The sequence below is a fragment of the Alexandromys fortis genome, unplaced genomic scaffold (assembly GCF_014885135.2).
Source record: "Alexandromys fortis isolate MF-2015 unplaced genomic scaffold, M_Fortis_MF-2015_v1.1 scaffold_27, whole genome shotgun sequence".
Classification (NCBI taxonomy): Eukaryota; Metazoa; Chordata; class Mammalia; order Rodentia; family Cricetidae; genus Alexandromys; species Alexandromys fortis.
Window position 1 is genome coordinate 10,414,356 of NW_026067952.1, and position 23,475 is coordinate 10,437,830.

The 23,475-nt window shown below is 48.9% G+C and overlaps 1 protein-coding gene across 3 annotated transcripts in view; it reads right to left on the reverse strand.

The window, feature by feature from the left end:
• Positions 1-1,500: 1,500 nt before the first annotated feature.
• Dlgap4 (DLG associated protein 4) overlaps positions 1,501-23,475 on the reverse strand; it is a 147,260-nt gene continuing 125,285 nt past the window's right edge. For all 3 annotated transcript variants that reach the window (XM_050150807.1, XM_050150808.1, XM_050150809.1), the window contains 6 exons: positions 16,689-17,050; positions 14,362-14,450; positions 13,438-13,850; positions 5,025-5,116; positions 3,966-4,121; positions 1,501-3,198 (listed from right to left, as the gene is read on the reverse strand). In XM_050150807.1, coding sequence (XP_050006764.1) covers positions 2,980-3,198; positions 3,966-4,121; positions 5,025-5,116; positions 13,438-13,850; positions 14,362-14,450; positions 16,689-17,050 — 1,331 coding nt within the window. In that variant the 3' untranslated portion in view covers positions 1,501-2,979. The remainder of the gene's footprint in view (positions 3,199-3,965; positions 4,122-5,024; positions 5,117-13,437; positions 13,851-14,361; positions 14,451-16,688; positions 17,051-23,475) is intronic.

Consider the following 23,475-nt stretch of genomic DNA (forward strand, 5'->3'; position numbering starts at 1 on the left):
AGTCAGAACACAGGTCAAGACTGGGCTACATAGTGAGACCTCAAAAACCAAAACCGAAGGACAGCCTGTAAGCTGCTTGGGCACTTAAAAACGATCTCCGTCACAAACCAAGAGGAAGGGGGACAGCTGCTGGGGGTTCTTCCGACTAGAAAAAGCTGGTGACTAAAGCATCAAGGGCCCTAACTGGACTCCAGTGGACAGGGGCGAATCAAGGGGAACAGGGCTTGGGCCACCTGCAGGATGTTGGGTATTTTAGGCTCCAAATACCCTGGGTAAGGGCGAGCTATCTGGACCGTTTGCTTGAGGGTGGCATCAGTTTTGTGGCAGGGCAGAAAATGCTGTCAGGAGATGCAGGCGGATTTGGAGAGTTCCCTTTAGAACCTGCTATTCTAGGCTGTCTAGGTGTAGAGCCCCACATCTGCACAGACTCTCCCACCCTGTATGCTTCTGATCCCAAGAGCCTTCCCCAGGCTGGCTCTGCCAGGCTCCTATGCTGTAGTCAAACACTCCAAGTCCCTGGGCTCATGGCAGTAGTCAGGCAGCTGTCTGCCCTCTATCCCTCATGGCTAGCTTGGCTTTTCAGCATTCACTTCGATCTTTGAAGGCTGGTTATAGGTGGGATGTAAAAACAAGCTAAGTCCTACATGACAGGAAACCACTTACCCTTCAATCCCCCTGGCTGTGGTAGGTGAAGGAAAAGTGCAATGCAGATCCAGCATGGTCCAGCTGGGGTCAAACTGTTGAAAAGGTGGGGATGAATCTGTGGCCCTGGGGTTGGGGTCTCCTAGATGGGTTGGGTCAAGGGAGGAATAAGTATGTGGTTCTAGGACCCGGCCCAAGAACCTTTTAAATATTATGTTCTGAACCCACTGTGGGTGGCATCTACCTCCCCGCCTGTCTTGTCCATCAATACCCAGGTCTTCTTCCACCTGGATTGGACTACTCCGTGCAACCCTTTCTTCCACATCATGTTTCCTGCCACGTCAGGCTTCCTGGTGAGCTTTGGGGCAGCCCCTGCAGCATTCCCCCGGCACAGCAGAGCACATTCCCTAGTACACTGGGTGGCCCAGATTGTTGAGGGCACCACTGAAAAACGTATGGAGGCCAGGTCTTTTTCTCCTCGCTCTGTAGTGGTACCTATGAGGGAAGTGTGCTGTGCTGATGGACAGGTCTTTGTCCGCCTCCTCGCTTCTGTGGTGGTACCTATGAGGGAAGTGTGCTGTGCTGATGGGCAGGTCTTGGTCCGCCTCCTCGCTTCTGGTGTGGTACCCACGAAGGAAGTGTGTTGCTCCGATGCTCCCTTAGAACACTGAGCCTCAGCTGACTGCCCAGGCTCACAGAGAAGGTACTCGACAGCTGAAGTTAACCGATGCCCTCCAGACAGCTTGTCTCCTAAGAGCTGCCTTTTGAGAGGGGGCCCTAGCTGGGTTTTCCTGTAGCATCTGCTGCCATACTCCTTAGCGCAGCCCAGCACACTACAATAATGCCATGAGCCCTTGGTACACGTTACCTCATTTATTCTCACAACATGCCTGTGAGGTAGGGAGGGGCAGGGACTGACCCCACTTTACAGAGGAGGAAGTTGAGGCACACAGAGGTCAAGTGACTTGCCCAAGGTCACAGAGGGGGCGGCCAAGCTGGAACAGGCCCCCAGAGCAGGCCTTGCTTCACCTAGGGGACCCCTGTAGCATGCGCCAGATAAGATGATGTCCCCAGTGCCCTTGAGCCATACCCACAGCATGGAACAGCCCCCAGTATGCCAAACTGCCTGCTGGGTCCGGCCCCCTCCAGGCGGCCTGACCCAGCCTTGCCCTCCCCATCCTGCTCTGTGGGCCCAGGCCTTTGCAGCTCAGGGCTCAGAACACCTTGGGAATAGGGGTACAGGGGAGATTGGGATGAAAGTTACAACAGAATAAAAAAACTGTAGAGGCTGGGCTGATAGGTTGGGTGGACAACTGAAAAAGGGAGGCTGCTTACACACAAGGTCTATTTTTACACACACTTGTACACACACCTAGATATAGTACATGTAAAAATATATGCTATTCACACACCTGCCTCCTGCAGGTACCCCGAGAGCCGATGGCAGCGGCGCTGGTGGGCTTGGGTGAGCAGATGGGCGTTTATTAAATATACACTCTAAGGTCTATGTGCATATGTACACATACGTACAGACACCGCCACCTGCCCCGGGGGGAGTGGACGAAGGTGCAGCCAAGGACAGACAACCCCCTGGAAGCCACTTGGGAGTCCTAAATGTTCTTTTGCTGAAGAAAGGGGCTGGAGCATGGCAACCATGGCTCCCCAACGTGCTCCAAGGAGCAGCACTTTCCTTGTCTGCTCAGAGGCCAGTCCAGCCTGACACTGCCGAGGCTGCTGGGTGGCAGCGGAGGACAGTCACCTCATCTGTGTGCGCAGGCCGACAGTGTGTGAGCACTTGGCGGGGAGGGTGGGGAGAGGGAGGAATGCTGCCCATCTCTTTTTGTCCTCTATGCCCTCAGCCCCAAAGGGTGTGGACCAGAAAGCTACTGGCCATGATGGTGACCCGTGTGAGCTCTGAAGGGAAAAGAAAAGCTGTGGGATGTTGGGAAGGGAGGGACATGGCAGGGGCCCAAGGCTGCCTTGGACTGTCGTTGTCTTGTAAACAAGCTAATTCTCAGCAGACAGAGCAAGTAAAAAGACTGCAAACTGGAGGCCAGGGCTGCCCAAGTCGTCTTCTGGTCCGCCGTGACAGCCCAAAGGAAAAAGGGTCTAGATTGTGGTTTTTGATTTTTTTAAATTTTTTTTGTGAGTCAAGTCTTCATAACCTAAAGCTTAGAGGGACCCAGAAAAGCCACATTGTGAGCCCTTGTTTGTGTCAATTGGAAAGTTGGCTCAGGGTCTCTAGAGATAATAACCATACTAAAGGGTGAGAAAACGCTGTTCCATTTGCATTGAGTTTTTAATGATTTAAAATTGAGTGCTTTCTCCTTTGTGGCCTTAGAGCCTGGTCTGGGCCTCAGGGACATAAATCTCGATGCTGTCCGCACTCTCTGTGGCTGAGTTCTGCCGCACAGATGCTGCTCGCTTGGCTGCCAGGAGTCTCTTTCTGGCCTCCTGACGCTGTTTGTCCCCTGCGTCTGAGGCTTTGTCGCGGCTCATTGCCGCCTTGGATTTGGCTGGCTTTTTCGGAACCGGAGGAGGTGGTTTCTTCTCTTCCTTTAGTGAGACAGCGAGGAGGGAACAAAAATAAAATAAAGGTGCCACGTTTTGTGTGGCACTGGCCCTTACTAAATGCAAGCAGCTGGCATTGCCCCATCCCGCATCTCCAAACCAGACTGGCACAAGCAACACATATTAGAATCTGAAAGCCACAGAAGCAATGATGGTGGGAGTAGCACAGGGCTTAGGAGCAAAAGCAAGCTTAAGACTTAGAATGTTCTAGCAGGAGAGGACAAGCCCACCTGTTCCCACCCTTGCTTTGAACTATTAGGAGGAGCCCGAGACAGATACAGCCAAAGTAGTGACTTCAACTGTCCTTCTACCCAATATATTCCACATGCTGTCCTTGCGTGAGAATGCACCGGGGCCCAACCCGACAGGCCCCTGGGCTCCACTGATCTACAGAAGGCCATCTAAGCTTCACAGAAGCACCGATGCCACAAAGAGGCGGAACTGGAACCAGACCCCAGTGCTCCCGGCAGCAGGGTCCCAGAAGGGCCATTCTGCTTTTTCCACTAGCACTGGTGACCCCCTTTACTAGACATGCAGAGCACAATGGCATGCTTTGGGGACAGCCTCCACTATTCAGTGAGCAGCATGCTGGACAGATGCCAGGCATGGACCCCGCAAAGTGATGGACGTGAGCCCCAGCTCAAAGACGACACAGGGAGAAGGGAGCCAAGCAGCACTGACCGATGTGGGCAGCGTTATTGTCGACCAGGAATTTGTCCCTGGACTTCCCCTCCGCACTGCTCCATGCTCACCTTCCTCTTCTCGGGGGTTTCCACCAGTTGCCAGCTGTTGGCCTTGAGGTGGTAGAGCTCGTCAAACTTCATGCTGATGTCCTCAATGGACAGCTGCAGCAGGTCCCAGAACCCTGCCAGGTCCTGGGCTGTTGGACGGGGGTTGGCATCAGGGTTCTGTGGGGCAGATGGGGGTCAGTGGGGCAGCAAGGCAGAATCCATCTTACCTCCCCCATCACACATACGGGCCTCTGGCCATGGCACTGGGTGTGACTGAGAAGGGCCAGGCCAGGATCTGTGAGTGAATGAAGACAGCTCTGGTCATGGCCAGCACCAATGGTAGGGGTCCCTGGGAGCAGTTCCATCATGAGTGGGCCCTGCAGACATGTGACTGGACATTGCTAGGATCACTACTACAGGGTTGTGGTAAGGAAGGCACATGTTCACTTGTGCTAGGCAGGACAAGTTTTTTTTTCTCTCTCTCTCCTTGGTTTTTCAAGACAGGGTTTCTCTGCAGCTTTGGAGCCTTGTCCTGGAACTCACTCAGAGATCACTTGTTGGGATTGAAGGTGTGTGCCACCACTGCCTGGCTCAAGTTCTCATTATAGGGTGGTCTTCCTGCCTCCCTGGAAAACACTGCTCAAGAACAGAAGAGGCCCAAGCCTGCTGTGATTATCTGTTGAAGGGGACTCTAACCCTGGGACAGGCTGTCTGGGACTCAGCTTCTGGCCCTAGGGCAGGGCTGAAATGAGCAAGGGAGGAGACCCACCTGGTGTAGGGGTAAGATCTTAGATCTAACCTTCAGCAGCCTCTTGGATATAGGATGGACTAAATACAAGTAAGTCAGGCGCAACTGGTCAGCTGACTTACACTCTCATGTGGTTGCTTTATACCAGGTTTAATGCTCTATTTCTGGAGGACGGCCTCAGTCCTTCCTGGACTGGACGTGGTGTGTACTTGCCACCATCTCTAGTGCCATGATGGCAGCACCTCCTCTGTGCAGAGGTCACAGGCTACAAGGGGATCCCTGGGCAGGGCAGCCAAGGGCTGGCTGGAAGCCCTGTAGGTAGAGTCACTCACCAAGTTCTGCTCACAGAGTCCCCGGAACTGCTGGAATTTCTGGGACATCAGGAGTTGGGCACTGCCCACAGCACTGAGGACTTTTCCTAAGACTGAGAGAGGTAGAGAAAGCAGCTCAGCATACATGGTGGTGCTAGACAGGTGCCAGGCATGGACATATGGAAGACAGGACTACGGTCATGTGTATATATATGTGTGTGTGTGTGTGTGTGTATATATATATATATTTCCCACTGTTAATAGAACATGGGCTGTGCTAGGGTGGAGAGAATTGGAGCTCATGTATACATGTGTGTATATAATATACATAAAGCTAATGGGCTCTTATTTATACATTAACCCACTGTTTATTTTTTGGTGGTTGTTTTTTTTTTTTTTTTTTTTTTTTTTAGACAGTTTCTCCATTTAGACCTGGAACTTACTTTGTAGACCAGGCTGGTCTCAAACTCACAGAAATCCACCTGCTTCTGTCTTCCAAAGGCTGGGATTGAAGGTGTGCACCACCACCACCCGGCTAACCAATTCTTACTATGGAAAATGTAAACAGACAGGGCAGTCCTAGTCATTCCAGCACTCAGGAGGCAAGGGTTTGAGGTCTTCCCGGCTGTGAGAGGCCTTGCCTTATAGACAGAAGAAAGCTGGGCATAGTGGCTCACACTGTTAATCCCAGCACTTGGAGGCAGAGACCGGTGGTTACTTTATTTGCTGCAGTCAGAACCTTATCCCCACTTCTAAGGAAATGTCATAGCACTAAATTAGAAGCAGCTTAAATGGGAAATGTTTTTCAAAAGAAATGTAAATTATTATGGACTCAAGAAGAAATGGGGAGGGGCTGCAGAGATGGCTCAGGGGGTTAAAGCACTTGTCATATATGCCTGATGACCCGAGTTCCAGCCCTGGAACCCGTGTAAGGATGGAAGGAGAGGGGGCTGGAGAGATGGCTCAGAGGTTAAGAGCACTGCCTGCTCTTCCAAAGGTCCTGAGTTCAATTCCCAGCAACCACATGGTGGCTCACAACCATCTGTAATGAGGTCTGGTGCCCTCTTCTGGCCTGCAGGCATACACACAGACAGAATATTGTATACATGATAAATAAATATTAAAAAAAAAAAAGATGGAAGGAGAGTGGACTCCACCAGGTGCCCTCTGACCTCCATACCTTCCTCATCACATACACAAACACTTAATACTTTAAGTACTTTTTAGTCAGAGAGTAAGAAAACATGGAGGATGCTATCTCAGCACTTTGGGATGGAGAACCAGAAGCTAGTCTGGAGACACACAGCAACACTGTTTAAAACAAATGGCGACAGAGATCTGAGTTTGAGGCCAGCCTGGTCTATAGTGTGAGTTCCAGTACAGCCAGGGCTACACAAAGAAACTCTCTTGAAAAACAAAACAAAACAAAAAAGCCTACAATAAAACAAACTACTATGTAAATGCTAGGGACGGACCCCAGGTCCTCTGTGTAGAGAAGTCAGTACTCTTAACCTCTGAGTGTCTGTCCACAGTCTCTACCTGTAATGTTTATGTGGGAGACTAAGGCAGGATTACAAATTCAAGGTTGCCACAAAAGTAGTGACTAAATAGGTATTTGAGATTTCTTTTGGGGGTGATTAAAATATTGTATATTATGTAGTAATGACATCTAGATGACTTTGTAAATAAGGCTTCATGAAATGTGGCTGGAGAGATGGCTCAGAGGTTAAGAGCACTTGACCCAGAGGTCCTGAGTTCAATTCCCAGCAACCATTTGGTGGCTCATAACAATCTGTAATGAGATCTGGTGCCCTCTTCTGGTGTGCAGGCAAACATGCAGATAAATAAGGTTTCATGAACTGTGTATGGTAAAGGGGTAACACTACTGGGTCTCAGTAACAATGGCTGGGTTTTGTTTCTGCTTTTGATTTGAGACAAGGTCTTACATAGCCCAGGCTGACCTTGAACTTGCTATGTAGTGTAGCCTGGCCTGAAACTCCTGATGCTCCCACCTTTACCTCCAAAATCCTGGGATTATAAGTGTGTATCACTACCAGGCTCAAGAAAAAGCATTTCAGGGGCCAGGAGATGGCTCAGTGGGTAAAATACCTGCTCCCCAACCCTGATAACCTGAGCTCCATTCCCAGAACCACCCCTGGCAAATTATCCTCTGACTTAAACACCTACATATGGCACACGTGTCTCCGACACACACACACTTTTTAAAAAACATGAAAAAAGCAAATCCATGTTTGAAAGAAAAAAAAGTGTGGTGATGCACACTTGTAATCCCAGCACTTGGGAGGCTGAGTTCAAGGCTAACCTTAGTGACATAGTAAAACCCTGTGTCACAAAACAATCAAGACTAAAATATCACAATCAGGCCAAAGAAAGTGGCATGCATAATCCTCAGTGTTACATGTACATGTAGCAGAAATACATAAAGGCAATGGTACAAATTCTAACGTTGCTTACTGTTATGCCAAGAAGGATTCCAAAACTGGACTTCAAACTGATCAGGGGGGAGAAACTCAAGTATACATAAACCACACTGGAAAGGAACTACACTTGTATAATTCTGAAATAAAATCAACCCGTCACCATATGTTCTTATTAAAAGGGACAACCAAATCAGCAATGAAGGACTTTAAGATACTCAGCACATAGACATGAAGATGGGTGTATGTATAAGGCAGCAACATTGAAAAGAGAATGCAAAACCAAAAGACACAGTCTGAAAAACCAGTCCACGAGGCAGCACCAGGAGTGTTAGGACTGTATAGAATCCCACCAAGATACAACAAAGCTGGGCCAAGGCAGGCCTGCAATCCAAGCTACAGGCGAGGCTGAAGCAGGAGGACCATAAGCTCAAGGTCTTCCTTGAAACACTCAGACCTGGTGTCCAGACTTAAAAGGTCAAGCACAGCGTTGCCGCATAAAGTTTCTGTCTCACCTGGTCCCTCAGCCATTCAGTCCCAGAGACACAGCAGAGGCTTATATTATAAACTGCTTGTCCTATTAGCACTCAGGCTTATTATTAAGTAGCTCTTACAGCTTAAATTAACCCATAATTCTTGTCTATGTTTACATGGCTTGGTATATTTTCCCAGTAAGGCATTCTCATTTACTTCCTCTGCATCTGGCTGGTGATCGACTCTCTGTCTTTTTTCTTTCCAGAATTCTCTTAGTCTGGCTGCCCTGCCTGTACTTCCTGCCTGGTTATTTACTGGCCAATCAGTGTTTTACTAAACTAATACAAGTGACTAGGTCAGAAAAGCAAAGCAGCCAGCCACTAGCTCTTACCTCTATTTCAGACTGAAATGGCGATCCTGCCTCCAGGAATCAGAATGAGACTGAGATGAAACCTGTCTCCTTCCATCTTATAGTTCTCTCTAGTGCTGAGATTAAAGGTATGCACCACTACCACCTGGCCTCTATGGCTAAATAGTGTGGCTACTGGGATTAAAGGTGTGTGCCACCAGTGCTTGGTCTGTATGGCTGACCAGTGTGGTTGTTTTACTCTCTGATCTTTAGGAAAGCTTTATTTATTAAAATACAAAAGAATATCACTACACAGTGGCACATACCTTTAATCCTAGCACTTGAGACAGAGGCAGGAGGATTAGAGTTTGTCTCAAAAACAAGCAAAGAAAACAGGGTTGACAAGATGGCACGGTAGGTGGTAGGTAAAGTGCTTGCTACATGTCCTCTGATCTCTGCAGCTGTGCCTCCTTCAACACACACACAAAGGGAAATCAGAATTTTAAGGGCATGTGTTGGGACAAACTCAACCTTTTATAGCAAGTAGTGTGATACAGAAACATGTCCAAAGTGTGCATCAATTACACTGAAAACAAAGTTATCATGAAATAGCCCTTTGGATTCACAGGCACCATCCAGCTAGGTTCCTACTCTCAGCTTCACTGGTCCTCCATGCACCCCCATCACCTACACGGCTGTCAGCACCTATTCCTCACTCGGGGTTGATGGGCTTGTTCCCAGATGCAACCTGCCTCCCTCCTGGGGGAGCAGCTCTTGTGTTCTCTACCAAGCACACGTTTCATGACACCCCAGCACTGCTGTTAGCTCCTGCACGGCCCCTTCTCTAACATGGGTGCTCAGAACAACACAGACATGCCCACAATGCCCTCGGCCTAGATCCGTGCCTTCTCTGCTCTCTTACTGTGACCTTTACCCAAAAAGCTCTTCAAGGACTCATGTCAGCAGTACTAGCAACTGTCACTAATAGGAGTGGTCTCACCACTCGCAGAGTTATGGTTACCATGACTTCAAATTGATAGCAATCATGCAATGACTGATGGATCTTGTTCCTGCCTTAAACAAATACATGCTACTATAAGCTTAATACTGAGACAAGGTCTCATTAAATGGTGCAAGCTGGCCTTGAACTAACTCCAGAGCCTTCTGCCTCAGCCTCCTAGTGACAGTATTACAGACATGTACCATGTTCAGTCTCGACAACTGCACATTAGTCTAATTGATTTTCTTTGTAATTATACTTTAAAAATTTATGTGTGTGTGCCTGAGTTGTATGTGTACCATGCACATTCATTGGATCTTCTGGAACTGGAGTTACAGATGGTTGTGAGCTGTCATGTGGGTGCTAGGAACCAAACCTAGGTCCTGGGACAGGAGAGATGGCGTTGTAAGCTGAAAGAAACCCTTTTCTTCCTAAGTTGCTTTTGTTCAGAGTTTTAAACACAGCAATAGAAATCCTAAGAATCGGGTGATGGTGGCACACACCTTTAATCCCAGCACTTGGGAGGCACAGGCAGGAAGAGTGACATACTAAGTTCTAGGCAAGTTTTAAAAGAGCCTGGTAGTGGTGGCACACAATCCCAGCACCGAGAGGCAAAGGCAGGTGGATCTCTGTGAGTTTGAGGCCAGCTTGGTCTATAGAGCTAGTTCCTGGAGAGTCAGGGCTACACAGAGAAACCCTGTCTCAATAAACTAAAACAAAAACAAAAATACTGGAGAGGCAAAGCAAGCAGGATGACCACAAATTCCCACTTGTACTATACAGTGAGAATCTGTCTAAACTTTAAAAGGTACCAGGAAATGAGAAACTTCATATACAGCTGCCTTGGAGAATAGTTTAGCTTACTCTAAAAAAGTTGAGCAATTCATTCCTGGGTATATATACACAAAGAATGAGTACAGAGTCACACTAAAATTGTACATCAGTTCAATTTCACAGTTCACTAGTACAGTTCACTGTAGCACTAGTCATAAAAGCCTTCAAACAGAAACGATCCAAATGCCCACCAACTGATGCACTGCATAAACAAGATGTAGTATATCCATAAAAATGGAACACAAAGGAAGTACTGGTACACGCCACAACATGGGTAAACCTTAGTGGTGGCCTGAGTGACTACATGCGAGTCTGGGTTTTTACTGCAAAAGGATTGATTTTATAGTACGTAAGTTATATCTCAAGAAGGCTCAGGGCCGGGGTATGGGTTGGTGGAGGTAATATTAAGTAACTAAAGCAATTGAGAAATGAAAGAAATAAAAAATTGCAAAAACACATAGAAAAGACAATACATGATACAGAGAGAAGAGGAAAGGCAAAGTACGATGGTGCTTTCCTCTGGTCCTGGACTTGGTAGGCTAAAAGTTTGAGGCTAGCCTTGGCTACACACTGAGTTCAAAGCTAGCTTGGGCTACAAAGCAAAACTCTGGGGGGAGAAAGAAAAGGTGAGATATCAACCCAGTAACTCTGACACCTGACAAGAATTTCAAGGAGAAAGAAACAGAACAAATACAAGTGAGAAAGGCGTGGTTGTCTGCTTTTTTGAGACATATTTCATTCTGCAACCCACACGAGCCTCACTCTTTAGTAATACCCCTGGCCTCTGCCTCAAGTGCTGGAATCATGGCATATGCCACCACACTCCACATTTGTGTTTTATGGACATAGTGTCTCTGGGTAGCTGTGCCGGCTGGAATTAACTGTCTGCTTTACAGAATGTAGACTCACCAGGAAGATGGCCTCTGGCATGGTGTGGGGGTTTATCTGGAATTTTGTTTGAGACCCACCCACTGTGGGTAAGCCATTCCCTGGTTGGGGTTCTAGATTAACAAGTGGAGAAAAAAACTGAGCTGCAGCAAGCATTCATGACTCTGTTCCAGATGTGCAGAGGCCAGTCGCTGCAAGCCCCTGACTTCCTGTCACAATGGACCATGCTCTGAAAGTGTGAGTCAGCGTAAATAAATCGTTTCTCCTGTAAGTTGCTTTTGTCAGTTTTTTTTTTTTTTTGCTTTGTTTTGTTTTGCTTTTTGGAGACAGGGTCTTACTATGAAGCTCTGGCTGGCCTTGAAATTGCCATTTACTAACCTCAAATTCACAGAGATTCACTTGTCTCTGCATCCCAAATGCATTTGGGCATTAATTTGTTTTGTTACATTTGCTTATTTGCTGTGTGTGGGTATGTATGTCACAGCACACGTGTGGCAATCAGAGGGCAACGTGTAGGAGTAAGTTCTTTCCTTCTACCGTATGAGTCCTGCATTACACGCCAGTTGGAATCAGTGGCAAGTGCCACTACCTGGTAAGGCATCTTGTCAGCCCTTCTCAGTATTTCATCACAGCCAACAGAAAAAAGAAACTACGACAGTGGTCCAGACTGGCCTCAAATTTAAGGTGACCCTGCTGACCTCTCAAGTGACCCTCTGCTTCTCACATGCTGGTATTGCTGTGTGTCATCATTCCTGTCTACATCTGTTTTTTCTTTCTCTTCCTTCCTTTCTTCTTTCTCCTTCCTTCCTTCCTTTTTAAAATTAATATAAGACTAGTTCTATGGAGCCAAAGACCAAGTCTTCAAGTCAGGCGTGCCCAGTTAACTATTAGCAAAACAACAAATAAGATCTATTTCATGCGTATTGCTAAGAGGCTTCACCAGAAAGTAAAGACCCTGAAAGCTTTCAGGGATAAAGTCCAAGGACAGAGAAGCAGGATGGTTTTGAACTTCCCATCATAAGCAATGGAAGCCTACACAGTGCCTCTAAGGTTCTGAGAGAACATGATCCTAGTCATCACACTTTAGTTTCCGCATTGTTACACACGTGCGCACGCACACACACTGTATTAGTCTCAACTTTACACCTGAACTGTGAGCTCTGAAGGACATGCTGAGCATCTACAAAGTGCTCTCAGAATAAAGTTTAGTCCAGAAAAGTGGGACAAAGACCATGCAGTCAGCGTGAAGTGCCCATGGGGAAGAGCCAAGGGCGGTGCTGAAGAACAGGAGAAGGCCTGTAGCTGGAAACAGACCCAGGGAACCAGGAAAAGTAGAAAACCCTAAGAAATCAATACTTAGTGACTTCATTTTAGAGAGAAACTAAACGCAATCATACTACAAAGAAGAAATGTGCAGAACGGGCCAGGGCACGGCCACTGGAGCACGAGACACTTGTGGCTCTCTGATCTCTGCCACTGGTTTGATTTTTTTTAAAGGTGCATCCTTATTAAATGTATCAGGTACACGCCTCACACACCTCAGGAGTTCCCTGCCCCAAAGGTGGGTGTGACATCAAAGCTGGGAACAGGCACAAAGAGCAGTAAAAACAGACTCCACCAGCGCCCTCTGAATCATCAAAGGTGTCCTCAGAATATATCATCAGGGCCACTGGGACAACCTATCTGTACTCTGAAGATCTATCTGTCCTTCCTGAATCTTCAGTTAGGAACCAATTGGGAAGCTAAGCTCTGGCAGAACAGTCAGTACAGGTGATGGCCTAAAGGTTCCTGGAGGCTGCCCCCACCTGCCATGCCCTGATTCAGACTCCCTGAATACCACCAGTCCCTTCCCATTATCCCCTTCTGTTTCGGTAGTGTTAGTGGATGAACCCAGGACCTCCTACATGCTAGCTCAGCCCGACTGCAGGCAATCCTTGCCAGAGGCCATCTCTTACCTTCTTTCTTTTTAAGTATGCACAGTATTGACAGAAACTAAGTGGAAAAGCAGAAACTTCTGTCTCTGCATTTATAGTTTCCTCCTGCTGGGGCCAGGTAAGATGTACCTGGTGGGCAGTAAGCACTCAATAAAGAGCTGGGAAGGTGTAATTAGGGTGGCAGCTTTGTGTCCAGCACTTCATCAGGGCCTTTCCACTAATTCCCACAGTCAGTCCTCACAAGGTGCTTACGCGGCTAGAGATGAAGATCAGAAACAGGCGACTGAGCTGGGATCCTGTGCTGCTGAGCCCACAGCCTGCACCACAGGCAGCTACAATCACCATAATCACCATAATGTCCATGAAGGGAAGAGGTCAGGTTAGGCAGGTGGAAAGAATGAACACCCAGAGGCAAGCTCACAAAAAAGGCCCAAGAACAGAGCCTATGCTCCTCCCTGAGAAGCTCTGAGGATGGCTTGACACCAGATACCCAGGGGATCACCCTTGGAAGACCCACCTTCTTCAGAGAGGTTGTTCTCTTTGGTCTCCTTGTCCATCTGGCAGCACCAGCCTTCCAGTCTCTCTGTTTCTGCCTGAAGGAGCTTCAGGAACCAGTAGCCATCCCTGCGGCAGGCCCCGGGCTGGGCTGGCTCTGCTGGGGAGCTGGAGGAGGTCTCCAGCCAAGGGTCAGGTGGGGGCAGCGAAGACGCCTCCAGGGCAGGGTCGCTGTTATCTCCATAGGAGAGGTTGCGCTTGATCTGGGCAATCTTGGGGGCCTGTCGGGGGCCAGCATCAATGCTGATGGAATTGGGGTGTGGGGTACAGTCTGGGAGACTCCTCTCAGATGACTTACAGCTGGAGTCATTGGCATCCTGGGTATCGGAGTCAGTGTCCCGACGGGAGGACATGCTGTGAGAGGGGACGCTGCTTCTGTGGGGGCAGGGTGGGGACAAGAAGGAGTGAGTCACCAAGAGGGTCAGAAACCAGAGGCCACCTGACCTGGACACACGGGGAGACAGAGAAACGGATGCATCATCTGCTCACCATGCGCCTGAAGCGGGTCCCACAGCCTCCCGCTCATTCTCTGCTCAGCCCTTGCCACCCTGCCCATGCCCACACGCGCACACACACACAAGGACAAGGTCATAAGGTTGTCTGTTTACTGCAGTGGGGCTAGGAAGACCACCAACATCAGGGGAGCTGGGGGCTACAGCCCAGCCTAGGCTTGTTCCCCTTAGGGTGACTGGTCTAGAGCAAGTGCTCATGTGTCCACCCGCCTGCCCTGCCCAGCCCCCACACCTGAGCCACCACCCACGCCCACACCCGGCTTGGTTATTAGAAATCCAGCAAGGAGAAGTGGGTTAGGGAGAGCAGGAGAGGTGAGGGCGGAGGGAGGGAGAGGAGAGGGGAATAGCAGCCACCACACCTCTGTCCAACTTACCGCCAGTCGTCCTCTACCTGAACCCCGATGGACTGGAATTTGGTAGCGGGACTGGGCTCCTCTTTTGGCACTGGCTGAATGCAGTCAACCTTATTGAAGGACAACGACAGCAACGCCACGGAGACAAAGACAAGAATAAAAACAAACACCACACTTGCTGCTGAAATTCACATTAGTGGGACGACGCAAACAGACATGTGGACGGACAGACACGAGGCATGCAGACACTGCACGTGGGCCCAAGTAGGGCCAGATTAAGCCGGGCACTGCTCATTCGCGCAGAGGCGGGAGGGGATGGAGATGACTGGCTTTCCCTACTCTGAGGAGGGCGCCATCACATCGATCGCTTTGGGTCCGTTGTCCTCCGAGAGGTGGGAACCGCTCCTTCTAGTCCTCTCCTTTACACGGTCAGAGAGAAAAAGGACGACGGGAGAGAACACACACAAAGCCACAGCCGTTATCTGGTGTAGTTGAAGCCGAGGGCTGTCTGGAGGCAAAGATAATTCCCCTAACCCTGCTGCAGCCTGGAAGGGGAACTGGTGAGCACCTGTACTCAGTGCCAATCACAGACAGCAGTTCTCAAACCCAGAACCCAGAGCCAGCGATGCTATGGGATCCTGTCCCTGGACTTGTCATACTTGCTTTGTAAAGGGGAGGAAATATGACAACACTCATGCCCTGGGCCCAGCCATGGAGCAGCCAGCAAAGCCCACCCGTCAAGGCTCCAATACAAGGGGGAGCTCACACGTGACCTGGGGCTTGAGGTGTCAGTGTGGGAAGAAAGTCTCAGGGGCTGGGGTTCTAGGCTCGGGGGTCAGAACAGCTTTCTGGAATAGGAATAAAGTCACTTTCTTTGGCAAGAGCCAGCTCGGGAAGCACAGCTGTCTCCAAAGATAGTGAGAGCATGGTTGGAGTCAGGTGAAGGAGGTGCTCAGAAGGCTCTCAGAGTTCCTTCCCCTGACCTTCTAAGAGGGAAGAGAATCTGGTTTGGCCAACAAGGAGGTGGTCCTCCGAAACAAAGACATGGTGGTCAAAAAGGACCAAGGGTCAAATACTGGGCAACTTCTATGTTCAAAAGAGGCCATGGGGGCAAGTGCTGGTACTCCTGAAGAAACCCAGCTGGAAGCCAGGGGGATCTGTCCAACTTCCTTTTAGTACACAGTGGGAGGTGGGGGGAGGACGGACCTGGAAGGCCAGAGCCGTTTCTTGGGAACCCAGGCAAAGATAAGGAACTGCCAGCATTTTTTGTTCTGTCCAGGCTCCCTCTGCATCCCTCACTCCTTTTACATTTTAGTGTTTTATCGTCAACCTGATCACATCCACTCACTCCTGCTGAGGAGAAACATTCCTGTAGCCCTAATGCTGCTGCAATACATCTCACCTTGTTGTCGACCTCCTGCTGGCTTGGAAGTGGTCCTCCATTTCCCCACACCCCTGACCCCATCTTCTACTACAGCTGGCCTTGCCTCCCTCACTGCCTTCTACTTTAGTCTGGAGGTCCAGCAGCTAGCAGAGGACTCTCTGGATTTGGATCAATTCTTGGAAACTGCAAGGCTGAGCTCAATTTGCCTCACTCGGCTAACAGAAGACAGACACCTGAAACGGGGTACTGCCAGGCAGTGGAAGGTAAGCTGGATACCGTGGATTTAAGTATACAATAGATTTGGCTTCTAGATGGAACTTGGGGCTTGGGCCACAGGGCCGTCCTGCCTATCTGGACCCTTTTTTTATGAAGGGAGGCATAGAGACTGCCATCACACTTCTCACTTCACCATGGGTCTGGTGCTTTAAGAGACCTACCTGTCCCCAAGGCCTGAGTGGGCTCTGGGTCAAGTTCCCCTTGAACAACCCCCATGGCTCAAGGGCCCTGGTCCCAGGCTTCTAGCCCATCAGCGTCTATGCTCCACGATGCTCCCGCTGCCAAGCGGGGCCATGGCTTCCGTATCGAGCTGACCTTGGATTAGAGAACTGTTAAACCAGCCCCCACCTCCCATGGATTTTCTGGCAGGGCAAAGGATGAAGTGGACAGACAGACAGTGGACAGCAAACAGTATACAGGAGCTTGCTGGCTGAGTGTAACTACATTCACTGGGACAACCCACTGGAGGATCAGAAACATGTCCACAGCTATGGACCCACAGCATGGGTGGCTGGATACAAGCGAGTGTGGCTACAGGCAAAATTTAGTTGGGCCATTTGGGGCAGATGCCCCCGAATAGACAGACAAAACACTTCTTCCTGGGAGACCTAGTGGGCCTCCACTAGATGTAATTACACACAGGCCGGTGCACAGAGTGGACAGAAGACAAAGCAAAAAGGACCCCTACTTGTATTCCTATCGACGACAGTTTCCTTTTGGGGATGGCCTCAGAATGGGACTCAGAGCTCGTCAGTGTCCCTTGTTCACTCTTCAGAGCTGCATGCTTAGGGGGTGGCTCCGGAGCGTCAGGGCCTGGGCTGATTCCACCACGTGTCACGCTGGGTGGCCGGGTACTGCTGTCCAGGCTATCTGATGAGTTGCTCAAGCCGGACTGGCTTGTCACTTCACTCTTGTGGTCTTGACTGTCCAAGTAGGTGTCCTGAGCAGACTCGGTACTGCTCTGGACAGTGACTGAGATGAACGGCTTTGATGTAGTACGTGGAGGGACCGGTGGTGGGGTCTTCTTATAAGCCACAAGGCATGATGAACCTGCAGATGGGCGAGAGGAGGGCAAGATGAAGGTGAAGGCTCTAACCCGCAGAGGCCCTGCCTGACTTGGCCAAGCTCTGACCTTACCAGAGGATTCTGAAGAGAGTGAGAGTCACACACAGCAATGACCAATACAGGTGCATAGGCCCTGTCTACCCTCTTGCAAGGCCAAGTCTAGTGGGGAAGCAATATTACTTGAAGATGCTCTTCACAAGGCTGTGACAAAGCATGACCAATGTCAGGAGGAGGCAGTATCAACAGAGGAACTTATCTTGCCTTCCCCAGGTCATTCTGTGACCCTTTGGGTCCTGCAGCTTCTTAGCCTTTTTTCTACTTTCCTTCCCCACTCCTTCTGTGTGAACATTCTGCCCATCTGACAAAAAAAAAAAAAAAAAATACATAACACGTTGCCATTCTCACCCACTTACTTCCACCATGCCTGATCCTTCTATCTGTTCCTGCTAAGATTCAGGAAAACAGGCATTGCCAAAAGTCTGAGTCAGCTGGGGCTGGCAGCAGCAGGGCACACATCAGCACAGGTTAGTGCTCGCTTCCTAGGCTGCACTGTCTGGAACCAGATGAATTCCTCCAGCAGTGCACATCTCAACAGGGACCTTTCTCAGTCCTTCCTTCTAAGTGTCCTCTCCTATGAGGGCACACCAAATAAGCCCCTATCCAGGTCTTGAGTGCCCTCTCCTACAGGGACCCAAGCCAGCCCCTCCAAGGGAGTAGGGGTTACTCATCAAAGAGATGGTACCCACTCAATAGCAATCCACAAATAAGGCCCGGTGCCACAGAGGCTGGAGAAAGCCCTCTATGTACCAGTAGAGAACGGCACTCCACAACCTGATAGAATGGCTATGGGGAAGAGGCACGATCAAACACTAAGGCTGTGGAGAAACGGAGTGACACACACAACCACCTTGGAAAAAGGATTGGCATTTTCTTATAAAATCAGACATGCAATTATCACACAACTCGGCAAGAATAATCAGGCAAGTAGCATAAAGAAATAAACATGCAAGTTCAGGCAATTCTCTCTGTAAAACCCAGAAATTGAAAACAAGTAGCTAAGTGATTGAATGGTGGCACATCTATACTATTGAGTACACTAGGGAGTGAGAAGAAATGAATTAAGCCACATGGTGACGTAAATGAATCTCATGTCATTTGTGCCTAGTGGGTGAAGCAATCCCTCAAAGTTTCACAGTGAATGACTATTTTTATAACATTTTTGAAATGACCAGATTCTTTAAAAATGAGAACAGATTAGCAACTGGTGTAAAATCCATGGAAACTGGCTACAGGGCAATACAGGTTACCTTCTTTCTCTATTGTTTCTTGCACATAAACCTGCAATGAAGTGAGTTAAAACTTAAGACAAGTGTTGCTACAGCAGCAGTGGCCAGGAGACTGGTGATATGCCTGGGCGTTTGCACTCAGTTCTTATTTCCCACTCTCAAACTTCCCAGCTCTGCTCAAGCCTCTGGAGGAAACAGGACTTCCTCACATAGACTCACCTGCAGTCTCTGTCACTAAATTAAGGGGAGATCACTGAGGATGTGGAGGATAGCTACATTTCTGGGTTAAAAGGAAGACCATAGGAGAGGTAGGAGGAGGGGCAGGCTTTACTACACAGGCTGACAGATTAAAGTTGGCTTTGTGGCTCTATAAGGTGGGGTATCAATCATACCCATTTTACAGATAGGTACATGCACCTCAGAAAGGCTGGAGAATGTGCCCAGAGTTAGCAGTGCTCAGTGGCAACTACATTTACTGAACTGTACAGCCCACCTCACTGTTTCCCAGGCCTTGGCACCCTCCCAGCTGGGCACAGAGGCATAGGCATATCCAAGCCCAGATCCTACTGCTAGGGCAGGAAGGATCGAGACTGAAGGCAGAGACCTGACTTTGGGGGCAGGAGTTTGCTTTCTGGGCTTTCCAGTGTCCTCATCTATCTGGTACTTTCAACTGGCAACAGCACACCATATTCACACAGTCCTTGGCAAACTCAAAGCATCCCCGCCCTACACTCTTACTCTGGGATAGACGCACCACTGTGACTGAGGGCAGGAGTTCTCCTGCTTGTCTCAAGTTATTCTATTCTGGTAAGGGTTCTGAAGCCAGGAAGCAGCATGAACCAGACAAGCCCAGGTTCAAATCCTGCTCTGCCATTCACCAGTTATGAAGCAGTCACCTTGCAGAAAAGGAATGACGACATAGGCTACATCACAGAAGCCAGGCTGGGCATGGCCCAGCATGGAATAGTCCTACTGGCATCTAGGAAAGAGGAACTAGGTCAGATTCGTAAGTTCCCAGCTACAGGGTCTGTGACCAGTATGGGGAGACAGAAGGTTCCATAACAAGATGAACATACAGGGCAATTACCAAAATCAATGCTACCAGAGCACAGCAGACAGGGCTGACTTACTAGGCTTTCAGGAATGGGAATGCCTGGCCTAAAAGTCCCAGAGGAAGCAGGTTTCAGTGACGGTGGTGGTGGGTTTATGCCCAAGATTGTCACACTGAAGGCAATACTATGAAAATGCCAAGAACTCACCTCTTAAGGGGAGGGAACAACTCAGAACTAGACAGGGTCCTTGTCATCATTTGAATGGTGGAACAGATACTATGTATGGTGGTAGCAAAAATGTTACCTCTCAGGGTTACAAAGGGCCAGGGTCTGCCTGAAGAACACAGAGGCCTGAATCCTGGCATTAGAGGAGAGTGAATGTGTGAGAGGCTAGACCAAAGGCAGTAAGGACTGGAAGACAAATAACAGAAAAAATGAATTATCTTGGATTTGTCTCTGGGAATACAGCAGAGAGGACTTGGGGCTCCTTAGGGGGAAGGCATACCTCTACTGGACCCTGACCTCACACAGGACTGCTCTCATTTCTCTCATGCGAACATAGGCTAGGGCCTGACCTTTGCTACTGCCAACACCTCATTCTGGCCACCTCTCCCACGACAGTTCCTTGTGTGTTCAAGTGTCACTTCCTTTTCTTTCGTCACCTTTCAGGATTTACTCGTCACTTGCGATAGGCCAGGAGCCGTAGTGGGAATTCTGTTCTGGCATAGACTCAGGATAATGACTCAAGGACTGAAGGCTGTCAATAAACAGCTGTTGAATAAGAAAATGAACCTCATTATTGCTACCCAAATTCTACAACTGCCAAAAATTAAGGTTTTTTTTGTTCAGGTTAAGTACATGCCCATACCGTAATCCTAGAACCTGTTTGAATTCAGGGATGCTCCAAGTTCTATGTAGGCCTGGGCTCAGAGTGACATCCTCTTTCTTTGTGGGTAACATTACTTGCTGTGTAATCATGAAGACCCCATAAAAGCTGGGCGTGGCTGTATGCTCCTGTAACTTCAGTGCTAGGGGTAGGAGAGACAAGAGAATGGAAGGGCTCATGGCCTCCAGCTTACCCAGACTGGCAATGTGGCTCAGTGGGTAAAGGTGCTTATAGCCAAATGTAAGAGAGAACTAACTCCCATAGTTGTCCTCTGGCTTCCACACGCACACTGTAACACATGTGCACACACACTAAATGTAATAAAAAAAAAAAAAAAAGAAGAAACAAAACAAAAACAAGAGAGCTCGGTCCAGCATGCCCCTGATTCACAGAAATAAGGAGAAAAGAACAGGACACCTGATACCTTCCTCTGGTCTCCATACCTGCACATATGTGTGTGCGTACACACACAAACAAAAAATATACATATTAAAATTAGCCAGGCATGATGGCACAACCTTTAATCCTAGCACTTGGGAAGCAGCAACAGGAGGATCTCTGGGAGTTTGAGGCCAGCCTGGTACAAAGAGTTCCAGGACAGCCAGGGCTGTTACACATAGAGACCCTATATCAGAAAAAAAAAAAAAAATCTAAAACCAAACCAAGCAAAACCTTAAAGAATAAAATTTAATGATGAGGAGGTGGCTCAGTAGGTAAAGGGCTTGCTCAGCAAACACTGGGACTCAATTTGGAACCCCAAAACCCACATAAAAGCTGAGCATAGCACTGGGGGTGGGGGAGGGACGGGACACAGACAGGTGGATTCCAGGGGATTGTTGGCTAGTCAGTCTAGCTCAAATGTAAGTCCTGGTTTCAGTGGGAAAGTCTATTTCAATAATGAGGAAAGCAATAAAGGAAGACAACTGACACCAGCCTCTGGCATCCATTTATCTGCGTGTACTTTGTTTTGGCCCAACACATTAGTCTTCAAGGTTCTAAGAGCCTTCCTGATTCAGGACCCTGTTTTGGTCCCCACTAACCTTTCTCTATGGCTTCCACTCCTCCCACTTTGTCAGTGTGCCTCCTCCAGACACACCACACTTTCAAGTGTCTCTACAAATGCCTCTTCCAGACGGAGCCTTTCTCCATCCTTGCACTTCCTGGCCTATCAGCACCTCCACCCTGTGCCTTCCCTCTCTCCATCAACTGGAATACTCAGGGTTAGGGTTGTGCTCATGTTTAATCATGGTGCTTGTGTGTTGGTGTCCAGTGCCTAGCCTAGAGGCTGCAAATGTCAAATCAACTTCAGAGGGAGGCAAATGGCCTAGAGACCTAAGAGGTTAGAACTGAGAAGCATAGCTCTGCGTTCTCACGATTGATTGCTGCCTCCCTGCCCTCAGAGATGTCGGTGTCAGAGTACAACATAGTTTAAATGTTCACCAACTAACTCTTGGTTCATTACTGGAAAGTTCTGACTTTCCCTGAGAAGTCTGGGAGTGAGCACCCTTTCAGTATAAACTTCACAGCGTCTGCTAAGCCACAGCGTGATGATTCATATGTACCCCAACCACATGCTTCCCTCCCACCACTCAGTCATGCAGGCCCCTCATGCCAAGGCAGAAGCCAATTTGCAACACAGTCTCAAAGCAGTTAGCATCCTTGTCCCTCAGCACACAAATCCTCTTTTCTTTGAAGTAGGGGACCAGAGTACTTCATTTCTGCCTTTTTGCTTCAAGATTTCATCTGGCAGGCACCGTATAGTGGCACCTGTGTATGACTTAACCATATGGAAGGTACAGACAAGAGGATCAGGAGTTCAAAGCTAACTTCCACTACATAGCAAGTTCAAGATCAGCTGGGGTTACAATGAGACTGTCTCAAAAAGTAAAATATTAAAGATTTTACCCACTGCCAGGTCAGGTGAATGTTTCCACATTCTGCTTTTTAAAGCCAGAGTGTCTGTTAGCTAGACAGAGCATCAGACACTCAGGGTGGCTGGGACTCCATCTCCTAAGGGAGCCCACAGCAGTCCCTAAGAAGCTAGTTTCTACAAGTGCTTCGCTTGGGAGCTGGGCTAGGTGATCCCAAAGCCACTGCTTCCTCAGGCTGCTGGCTCTTGGGGGCATGGTGAAGATAGAGGAGAAAGGCCCTAGACACCTCAAGGAATGGATGACAGGAAGGAAACAGGGAACAGACCTTAGAGTCGTAGGAGGCCTCCCAGCTCCAGGCTCCACATGAGTAGACAGGGCTGACTTCAGACTCAAGTTCCCTTATTTCCTTCTAGTGGTGCTGCTAGGCCTGAAGATCTCATTCCTGCTCCTACTCAACAAGAGGCTGCCAATCCTAAGCTAGAACAGACATTCTCTGTGTTATGGCAGAAACTGCTCCAAGATGCCACCATTCAATCCCAGACTTGTCTCTCGTTCCTGTCTCCACCTCAGAAGTAGGGAAGCTGGAAAGAATTCTATGCAGTAAAGCCAGCATCAGGGACAGGTTACCCTCAGAGCCACCGTCCTGCTGACAGCTGCTGTGTAGCAGCACCACCTCCCTTGAGGTGCCTCAGGTCAACAACACTGGACTGACAACACCTTTCAGGCTAGTACTCTCCAGGTCCCACGATCCCCTGCATATTAGGGAGGGGCCAAGGCACCAGGAGATGCTCTTCAACCACAGGGTACCCAAGGGCTGCTCCATAGTAGAACGTCCCCAACTGCTTTCCCACCCTTGTCTCCATCTACAGCTACCCTCACCTGCATCACCCACACATTCCTGCTCCTTGGGGTTTGCCTCCTGTTCTACACTTCTTGTCCCTTTCCATCCTGCTCCCTGGAAGAATTCAACTTATGGCACTATGAGACCTTTCAATCTCAAAGGTCCAACCTACCCAGTCCCACTCAGGGACTCTATCTGCACCTGCTTTGGGCCTCAGTGTCCACAGAAGTCAACAGGTTACAAAGGTGTCACACAGGTGACAGTTACAAAGCAAGGAGCTGGCCCTGGCCCTGGCCCGCTCAGAAGTTATGCTGTACTCCTATAGGTAATGACGATGAGGGGAACCGAGGTCAGGCCTTAGTAAGAGTTCCAGAGATGAGCTGACCCTCGTGTTCAAGGATTCTACTCTTCACATCAACTCTAAGCACAAACCCTGGGGCTTTTATGGTCATTCTGACATGTGTGTCTCAAGCA